This window comes from Myotis davidii, unplaced genomic scaffold (assembly GCF_000327345.1).
Source record: "Myotis davidii unplaced genomic scaffold, ASM32734v1 scaffold652, whole genome shotgun sequence".
Classification (NCBI taxonomy): Eukaryota; Metazoa; Chordata; class Mammalia; order Chiroptera; family Vespertilionidae; genus Myotis; species Myotis davidii.
In genome coordinates, this window is record NW_006284936.1 from 110,841 (window position 1) to 122,023 (window position 11,183).

The window sequence follows — 11,183 nt, forward strand, 5'->3', positions numbered from 1 at the left end:
CTGTGTTCTTTATATAATTTGATTTGAATTTAAAATGCAGGAAAATTACAGGATCTAAGAACGAAGTATTCCAGTGTTTATTCAAGTACCAAAGTAATTTCCCAAAACTACATATCCAACAGGCCAAATGAAAAGCTTTCCAGGGAACAAATATTTTAAGATCTTGATTCTTTAGAAGGGAAAGAAGACTTGCTGAAATCAATAAAGAACATCCAGAGAGAAGAGGTCTCTTTGGCTTACATGCAAGTGTAATTGTGCAGAACTGGAAGAAATCCTGGCCAAAAATTTCTAAACGTTCTCTAATAGTGCCTATATTTCATTCCTGAAACATTTTTCAATATTTTCTGAGTGGAGTAAAGAAAGCTACAGGAACTAATTAAATAATTTCCTGTTTAAACTAGGCATGACTCTGATTTAAACTGAGATTCCAGAAATACAGAGTAAAATGAAGACTCAATACTAATCAGAGAAAATTTGTCCACTTTTTCCCTCTTCAAGCCTCCCACTAGCACATATAGTATCACATAATGATTTATCTAGGCATGCCTTCCCAAGACATCATTTTTTATTTCTTATATCCAGTAGGTATTTACTAATCAAATAACAAGATTTCCACTCCATACCTATGTCAGGTGTCAATAAATAGCATATTAAAACTGATGCCAGCAATAATGCTCTCCCTGGTACTTGGGAAATTTAGGTAATAAAGCCCTGAAATGATTATCTGAACAATGTCAATTCTTATAACATTTATAAACTATTTCTGAAACACCTGATTAGACCTTACTCCTTAGATATAATAAAAACACTTTTGCCCTAACTGGTTTGGCTCAGTGGATAGAGCGTTGGCCTGTGGACTCAAGGGTCCCAGGTTCGATTCCGGTCAAGGGCACGTACCTTGGTTGCGGAGACATCCTCAGTAGAAAGTGTGCAGGAGGCAGCTGATCGATGTTTCTCTCCCATTGATGTTTCTAACTCTCTATCCCTCTCCCTCTCTGTAAAAGATCAATAAAATATATTAAAAAAAAACCACTTTTGACATATACTAATACCTGAAAATTTTTCAACACGCTAATGTTCTCAGAGTATAATCATCTTACTTTGCATAATGTAATAATAATAAATGTAGACTATAAAAAACTCATAGGTACTACTTGGTAATTATGATCTAGTGGTCCAGAGTCAGGGTTGATTAACTAAACTGTAGGCTAAAAAGATAATATAGCTTAAAAATGCCTAAGTATCTTTGCTACATTTTCTACTCATGCGGACAGGGTTCATTCACCTTGACTGTTTTTTTTTTTCCATATACACTTTTTATTATTTTTTAAAATAAAAATTACTGGGGTGACATTGGTTCCAAAAATTATATAGGTTTCAAATGTACAACTCTATGATACAACATCTGTATATTGTATTGTGTGCTCTACTTCCAAAGTCAAATCTTCAGTCACCATATATTTGAACTCTTTTACCCTTTATTATCCCTCAAAACCACTTCCCACTGGTAACAGCATACTGTTATCTGTGTTAATGAGTTTATGTTTGCTTGTTTATTTGTTGCTTTCAATTATCCAGGCTGAGTAAAATAATGTCATTCTTAACTTTTTCTGTCTGACTTATTTCACTAAGCATGATATTCTTAAGATCCATCCTTGTTGTTGCAAATGGTAGTATTTCATCTTTTCTTATGGCTGAGTAGTATTCCGTTGTATATATGTTCCACTTCTTTATCCATCATCTATGGAAGGACACAGTGGTTATTTACATAACATTCCTATCCTGAAACAGGAAGAACTGGAAAATCTAAATAGAAAGATAAACGGTGAGGAAATTGAAAGAACCATCAAAAACTTCCCCAAAAGTAAAAGTCCACAACCATATGGCTTCACTAGTGAAATCTACCAACCATTCAAAGAAGATTTTATACCTTTCTCAAACTGTTTCATAAATTAAAGAAGCAATATTTCCTAACACATTTTATGAGGCCAACATATCCCCAATACCAAAACCTGGCAAGGATAACACACTAAAAAAAACACACAAAAACAAACAAACAAAAAACCACTACAAAGTCATATCTCTGATAAATACAAATGCAAAAATCCTAAACAACATACTAGCAAATTGAATACAATTAAAATTGAATAAAATTAAAAAATAATACATCACTATCCAGTGGGGTTCATTCCAAGGGCACAAGGATGGTTCAACATATGCAAATCTATCAATGGATTTCACCACATGAACAAAACAAAAGATAAAAATCATATGATGTTATCAACAGATGCAGAAAAAGCATGTGATAAGATACACCATCCATTTATGATTAAAACACCCAACCAAAAGTGTACAGAAGAAAAGTATCTCAACATAATAAAGGACATTTGTGACAAACCCTCAGCTAACATCATACTCAATGGTGAAAACTAAAAGCTTTTAGTCTAAGATCAGGAACAAGAAAAGGATGGCCACTCCTACCACTCTTATTCAACATAGTGTTAGAAATCCTAGCAAGAGCAATCAACCAAGAGAAAGAAATAACAGGTATCCAAATAGAGAATGAAGAAGTAAAATTGTTACTCTTTGCAGATGACATAAATCTTTATATAGAAAACCCTAAACACTACAAAAATATTAGAACCAATAAACAAATACAGTAAAGTAGCAGTATAGAAAACCAATGTACAAAGATCCACTACATTCCTATATAATAAAAATAAAATACCATAAAGAGAAATGAAAAAAATTCCTTTTGCAATTGCAACAAAAAGAATAAAATACCTAGGAATAAACTTAGCAAAGGATGTAAAGGACCTACATACTGAAAACTAAAAGGCATTATTAAAAGAGATTGAAAAAGACACAATAAAATGGAAAGATATTCCGTGTTCATGGACTAGAAGAATCAACATAATTAAAATGGCCAAATTAACATTTAAACCAATCTTCATTAAAATCCCAATGGTATTTTTTTCAATAAATAGAACAAAACAAAAATACATCAGATTTGTGTGGAACCACAAAAGACCCTGAGTGGCCAAAACAATGCTGAGTAAAAAGAAATAAGCTGGAGGAATCACACTACCTGACTTCAAAATATACTACAGAGCAACAGTAATCAATACAGCATGATATAATTACACAATGGAATACTATGCAACTATAAAAAATAAGGATTTTTTTACCATTTATGACAGCATCAATGGACCTGGAGAATATTATGCTGAGTGAAATACGCCATTCAGAGAAAGTCAAAAAAGCCAGTGCTCCTAAGAAATGGTGCTGGGGCCCTGGCCAGTGTGGCTCAGTTGGTTGAGGGCCATTCCATGCACCAAAAGGTTGCCAATTCGATTCCTGGTCAGGGCACATGCCCAGGTTGGAGGTTCAGTCCCCAGCCAGGGTTGCATGCAGGAGGGAACTGATCGATGTTTCTCTCTCATCTCTCATCTTTCTCTCCTCTCTCTCTCTCCCCTGCCTCCCTCTCTAAAATCAAAACCAATACAAAGCTACTTAAAAAATAAATAAGTGGTGCTAGGGAAATTGGAAAGCCATATGCAAAAGAATGAAAGTAGATTACAATTTGTCCCCATGTATAAAAATTAACTTAAAAAAGGATCAAAGACCTAAATATAAGACCTGAAAGTATAAATTACATAGAGAAAAACATAGGTCCAAAACTGTGGACCTTGATCTTAAAGAGGATTTTATAATTTGACCCCAAAGGCAAGGGAAGTAAAGGCAAAAATAAATGAATGGGACTATATCAAACTAAAAAAGTCTGCACAGCAAAAGAAACCTACAAAACAAAAAGGCAACCAACCAAATGAGAGAAGTTATTTGCAAACTACAGCTCTGACAATGGGTTAATATCTAAAATATATAAAGAACTCATACAACTCAGCACCAAACAAACAAAGAATCCAACTTAAAAATGGGCAGAGGACCTGAAGAGACAGCTCTCCCAAGAAGACATACAAATGGCCAACAGATACATGAAAAGAGGCTCAACTTCACTAGCTATTAGGGCAGTGGTTCTCAACCTGATTTCTGGGCCTCATCCTCCAGAAGTTCTGTTTCTTTGTTATGGGGTGGGGCCACAACATTAGTAACAAACAGAATTTCCGGAAGATGAGACCCAGAAATCAGGATTTTAAAAAGATTCCCAGGTGATTCTAATGTGCAGCCAAGGTTGAGAACCACTGTATTAGGGAAATGAAAATCAAAACTACAATGAGATACCACCTCACACCTGTTAGAGTGGCCATTATCAACAAGACAAGTAATATCAAGTGTGGAGAGATTGTGGAGAAAAAGGAACCCTCATTCACTGCTGGTGGGAATATAAACTGGTACAGCCACTATGAAAAACAATATAGAGGTTCCTTAACAAATTAAGAAAAGAGATACCGTATGCCCCAACAATCCCTCTTCTGAGTATCTACCTGAAAATTTAAAACATATATTCATAAAGGTATATTTATCTCTATGGTCACTGCAGGATTATCCACAATGGCCAAGACACCTTGACTTTTACTGATGAGGCAGTGTGGCATAATGGAAAAAACATGAGTTTAGAAGTTGTGCAGACCTGGTTTTAACTTGAAATTGTGAAATATATGGTCTAAATCTGGGCAATTTACTTAATCTCTTAGAGTTATGCAGCTCAATATGGTAAATACTTGGTACATGCGGTTATTTAAATTCAAATTAATGAAAATGAATAAAGTTTTAAAACTTAGTTCTTTAGTCAGTCACACTAGCCCCATTTCAAGTGCTCTACAGCATATTGTAGAGTATAGATATACAATAATTCAACTACTAAAGAAATTTCTACTGGACAGTGCTATCTTAGAGTCTCAAGTAATATATCTGAAAAAGGGGGAAATGCCTTTCTTTTTATTAGTATCCTGGGGGTTAAATATGTGAAAAGAGCTTCCATTCCTTTTGATTGCTGGATAAATTTGTTAAGTCGCTGTTTACTCTCCATTTTTATTCTCACATGTATTTCATGTTAATCAGGCCCTAGAGAGAATCATAATCACAGTAAAATATATACTTAGTGTTTCTTAAAAGAAGGCCAAGATTTTGATGGAAAGAAAGCAGGCACTTTGTCTCACTCAGGCCTTTTCAAAACACCAGTTATTACTTATGAAGAAGGCATCGCTATCCAAAGTGAGGCAGCTGATTGTATACCACACTAAAAATTTTTAATAGGGATTGGTAAACTACAGCTCTGGGTTAAATCTAGTCTGGACTCTGAACTATAACTTTAAAAAATATTTACTTACTTATAAAAACAAAAATAAACACATAAAGAAGAATATGTGACCTTTTGTGTTCTGCAAAGCCTAATATATTTATGCTACCTGGCCTCTAAGAGAAAAAAAAAATGCCAACCCCTAAAATCAAATCAGATATTTTAAAAGTATCAGATTGGGGGGTATTAAAAAATCAAAACCTCACAGAAAGATGGAGGCTGGCAGGGCGGCAGTGAGGAAGAGGTTGTGAATGAGTGAGGGAGTGAAAGGGGTATGTGTGGTGTGTGCATGTGAGTGAGGGACAGTTAGATCCTGCAGGAGTATCAGGGCTGACAAACCAGACTCTCCTGAAGGGGGAGCCACTTTCCACTGTTGTGGGCACTCCCTGGGCTGAGGGGCTTGGGCAAGGAGACCATGACATCTTGAAGGGGAGAGCAGCCCCCACTAGGAACCCAGCCTCACCACCACCAAGACTGTCCTTGGACACTGCCTGGGATCCTGCAGCCACTCTAGTCAAAGTCATGCTGCCTCACCCGCTGACCTGCAGACCCCAGTATATCCACCTCCAAGGGTGCATGGTTCCCTCAGCAGAAATCGTGACTTGCCCCTCCCCAGCTGCTGGCTTCTAGACACAGCAGTCACCCCGCTCTAGCATGTGGGCACCACAAGCCCACTGCCCTGGCAGGCGACTTCTGGGACCCTCCGTGAGCTGCTGCTGGGCACATGCCTCTCCAACTAAGGGCGCATGGCTCCCTCAGTACAAACTGAGACTTCCCCCTCCTGGGCTGCCAGCTTCTGGACCCCTCAGTGAGCTACTAATGGCTTGCCTCCCTGGATAAGGTCGCACTGTTTCAGCCATAGACTCCGATATTCCCGCATCCCCAGCCACTGGCTCCTGGATCCCTGAGGGATTCTCAGAGTGAAATTACCCTGGCCAGAGTCTAACTGCCTCATCCACAGACTACGAGAGAGCTGCCTTCCCACTGTCATGGAGTCCGAAACCCTCGCAGTGACTTGCAGAGTATCGCTACCCCAGGAACAGTCACACAACACTGGCCAGAGTCACATGACTTGATCCTCAGGCCCCAAGACCCCTTCCTCCCAGGCTGTGGACTCTGGGATCTGACAATGAACCCACACCAGTGAGAACTCAAGCAACCCTTTCACAAGAGCCAGATCCATGAGCACATCCACAATAGCTTGCATAAAGAGGCTGGGGGTGAATCACACCATCAGACAACCAGTGATGAGACTTCTTCCATGAATGAGAAACTAACATTCAAGACCCAACTATATCAGGAGAACCCAAATAGTTCAAGTAGGAGGCTCCACTAGAATACCCAGCTCAGGAGATCTGAGAGACTGCACCACTGGGTCCCAAAAATCACCAACTACATAGCACCACCCCCAAAAGAACTGAGGTAGCAAAGCAGTTGGATCTCAGACATAGAAACAATTAAAACATTAGAGCAAAAATGGGGAAACAAAGAAACAATCCCCAAAAGAAAGAAAAAGTGAAATCACCAGAAAAAGGAATTAAATGAAATGGAGGCAAGTAATTTGCTAGAGAAAGAATTCAGAGTAATGGTTAAAAGGATGCTCAAACTTCTGGATGACAAAAACGCACAACTCAATGAGAATTAGAAGGAGCTGAATGAGAATTTCACTGACATCAAAAGGAATCAGGAGGAAATAAAGAATGACATAGGTACAATAAAGAACACAATGGAATGCTTCAATAGTAGACTAGAAAAATCTGAGGACCGCATCGGCAAGCTAGAACACAAGGTAGAAAAACAAACCCAAGCAGAGCAGCAACTGAAAAAAAAAATAACTTAAAAAGCAGGAGGAGAGCTTAAGGGAGCTTTGGGACAACAAGAAATGAAACAACATCTGCATTATAGGGTGCTAGAAAGAGAGGAAGCTGAGCAAGGAATACAAAACCCGATTGAAGAAATACAACAGAAAACTCCCCTGATTTGGGGAAGAAAAAAGTCACAAGTCCAAGAAGCACACGGAGTCCCAAACAAGATGAACCCCCAAAAACCCACACCAAGACACATCATAATTACATTGGCAAACATCAACAACAAAGTAAGAATCTTAAAGACTGCGAGAGAAAGACACTAAGTTACCTACAAGGGATCTCCCATTAGATTATCAAATGATTTCTCAACAGAAACACATCAGGCCAGAAGGGAATGAAATGAAATTACAAAGTGATACAAAGCAAGGGACTGAATCCAAGAATACTATACCCAGAAAGGTATAATTGAAGGGGAAATCAGGAGCTTCACAGACAAAAATGAATAAGAGAATTTATTACCACCAAGCAAGCAAAGCAAGAAATGCTAAAGAGATTGCCATAAAAAGAAGAAATAGGGAAAAAGGAACACAGGCATAAAGAATAAAAATGGCTAGAAACAAGTACCTATCTATAATAACCTTAAATATAAATGGACTAAATGCTCTAAACAAAAGACACAGGGTAGTTGAATATATAAGAAAACATGACCCATATATTTGCTTTCTACAAGAGACCCACCTCAGGACAAAGGACTCACACAGACTGATAGTGAAGGAATGGGAAAAAAAAAAATTTTAGGCAAATGGAAATGAAAAAAAAAAGCTGAGGTAGAAATACTTATATCTGACAAAAAAGACCCTAAAGTGAAGGCCATAACTATACCAGATATCAAGTTGTATTACAAAGCCACTGTTCTCAAAACTGCCTGGTACTGGCACAAGAACAGACATATAGACGAATGGAAAAGAACAAAGAACCCAGAAATCGACCCAAGCCATTATGCTCAATTAATATTTGCCAAAGGAGGCAAGAGCATACAATGGAGTTAAGACATTCTCTTTAATAAATGGGGTTGGAAAAATTGGACAGATACATGCAAAAAAAAATGAAACTAGATCACTAACTCAAACCATTCACGAAAATAAATTCAAAAGGAATAAAGGACTTAAATGTAAGACAGGAAACCATAAAAATCTTAGAAGACTCGATAGGAAGCAAAATATTCATAGCAATATCTTTACCAATACAGGTCCTAGGACAATGGAAGCTAAGGAGACAATAAAAAAATGGGACTACATTAAAATAAAAAGCTTCTACACAGCAAAAGAAACCATCAACAATAAGAGAGCCCACTGCAGGGGGGAACACATTTGTCAATGTTATATCCAATAAAGGTTTAATCTCTAAAATTTATAGGGAACTCATACAACTTAACAAAAGAAAGATAAACAACCCAATCAAAAATGGACAAAGGACCTAAATAGACCCCTTTTGAAAGAGGACATACAAAAGGCCAAGAGACATATGAAAACATGCCCAAAGACACTAATCATCCCGGAGATACAAATCAAAATGACAATGAGGTATTTTCTCACACCTGTCAAAATGGCTATCATCAACAAATCAAGAAACAACCCGTGTGGTGAGGATTTGTAGAAAAAGGAACGCTTGTGCTCTGCTAGTGGAAGTGCACACTGCTGCAGCCACTGTGGAAAACAGTATGGAGTTTCCTCAAAAAACTAAAAATGGAACTCCCATTTGACCCAGTAATTCCACTTCTAGGAATATATCCCAAGAAACCAGAAATACCAATCAGAAAGAATATATGCACCCTTATGTTCATAGCAGCACAATTTACAATAGCTAAGATTTGGAAATAGCCTGAGTGCCCATCAGCAGATGAGTGGATTAAAAACCTGTGGTACATCTATACAATGAAATCCTACTGAGTTGTTAAAAAGAAATAACTCACTATTTGCAACAACATGGTTGGACCTGGAGAGCATTATGCTAAGCAAAATAAGCTAGTCAGAGAAAGATGAATATTACATGATATCACTCATATGTCAATTCTAATGAACAACATAAACTGATGAACAAAACTTGGACTGGGTACATTTACACAATGGAATACTATGCAGCTCTAAAAAAAAGATCTCTTACCTTTAAGACAGCAAGGAACAACTTAGAAAGTACTATGCTAAGTGAAATAAGCCAGTCAGGGAAAGACAAGTATCACATGACTCATTTATACTAGTATGTGGAATCGAATGAACAAAATTAACTAGCAAAATAGATGCAGAGACATGGAAGCATGAACAGATTGAGAAATGAATCATATGCGTATATGCATAACCCATGGACATAGACAATAGTGTGGTGAAGGCCTGGGGTTGGGGCGCTGGGGCAGAGTGGGAGAGGTCAATGGGGGAAAAGGGGGACATAAGTAATACTTTAAACAATATACCTCACACACAAAAAAAGTGAAAAACATAGCATTACAGACTACAAAATGGACACTTGTTCATAGTATGAGAGGTAAATAAAAAGACATGGCATTAACTTTTTCAGCTTCACTTGGGAACATAAACATATGAGTTTTCCCTTCTTTACTAACAGAATTGAAATGTAACGTTCTCATCTATAAGAATTTTTGTTCACTGTTTTGTAATAATGAGAATATATTTATTGTATACTAATCTATAAATAGTCCTAATAATTAGTTTTGCTTTAGTGATGTAACACCATGTAGCAAAATTATTTTATTAAATCAAGGGTCCTGTGTTAAGTATAGAACAAAATTATAATTTTAAAAGGTAAGCCCTAAAAAGAAAAGGAAAACAAACCATGTGGAGACAATGATCAATGTGGAGACAGGAACAATTCAAAGTGCATTTACAGACAACTAGTTGTCCATCCCTAATAGGCTATACATAAAGGATAAAAAAAATAGCAAAAACAATAATGAAAACTTAAAACTTTTCAATAATTATATTATTGGTGGCAGTGTAGGCATTTTACTATTAAAATGCTGCATGTATATTGTAGAATAAGATATTTAAACATGCTGGTATTTAATCAACCTTACCAGTTGATTATCTTATATTATCATGATAAAAAAAAAATGTATAAAACACAGAGAAAATTGTCAAATGGCACCATGGGAATTCAATAAGAAAATTCAAGAATTTGTAAAGTCAATAGGGCAAATGACATGACCTGATTTCTTCAATAAATAAAGAGCGATGGAGAGAGACTTAAGAGACTTAAAATCAATAAACTGCAATGTATGGATACTATTTGGATCCAGAATTTTAAAAATGAACTTTAAAAAATTACAACACATCAGTGATATTTTAACATTGACTAAATACATGATATTAATGCCTTACTGATAATTTATACTCCATATGTAATAATATTTTCTCAGGAGTTCCAGTTTTTTAAAAGATATAAACTGATATTTTTACAGATGAAATATACCTGGAATTTGCTTCAAATAATACAGATATTGGGTAGAGATGAAACAAGATAGGCCTAAACTAGAAAATGATTGAAGCTGAGTTATAGGCATATATTATATTACTAGAGGCCTGGTGCATGAATTTGAGCATAGGTGGGGTCCCTCGGCCTGGCTGGCGATTGGGGCCAATCGGGGGGCTGGCCAGCCAGGGGGAGGGACTGCAGGAGGTTGGCCCCAGCAGCAAGCTAACCAATCGCCAATTCCACGAGGAATCAGGCTTCCTTCTCTCTCCTGTCTGGGTCTGGGGTGCAGGTGAACTAGATTCGGGGGGGTCAGGGCCCCAGCAGCAAACTAAGGCACAGCTGATTCTGCGAGGAATTGGACTCCCTCCTGTCTGGGTCCGGGTGCAGGTGAATCAGATTTGGGGCTGTCATGTCCCCAGCAGCAAGCTAAACAATGGCCGATTCTCAGAGGAATCAGGCTCCCTCCTCCCTCCTGTCTGGGTTCGGGTGCAGGTGAACCAGATTCAAGGCTGTCAGGGCCCCAGCAGCAAGGTCTGGGTCAGTGAATGTCATAGCTACTGGCCAGTCGTCCAGTCATTCTGGTCCTTCAGTCTAAAGGTCACTTAAGCTTTCATATATATATATATACA

At 37.5% G+C, this 11,183-nt stretch overlaps 1 protein-coding gene across 3 annotated transcripts in view; it reads right to left on the bottom strand.

The window, feature by feature from the left end:
- APOOL (apolipoprotein O-like) overlaps positions 1-11,183 on the bottom strand; it is a 123,967-nt gene that overhangs the window by 81,518 nt on the left and 31,266 nt on the right. The window contains exon 1 of one of the 3 annotated variants that reach the window (XM_015558411.1): positions 1,606-1,710. The exons of the other annotated variants lie outside the window; for them this stretch is intronic. Coding sequence (XP_015413897.1) covers positions 1,606-1,653 — 48 coding nt within the window. The 5' untranslated portion in view covers positions 1,654-1,710. Of the gene's footprint in view, positions 1-1,605; positions 1,711-11,183 lie in introns of those variants that run through there. 3 annotated transcript variants of the gene reach the window in all.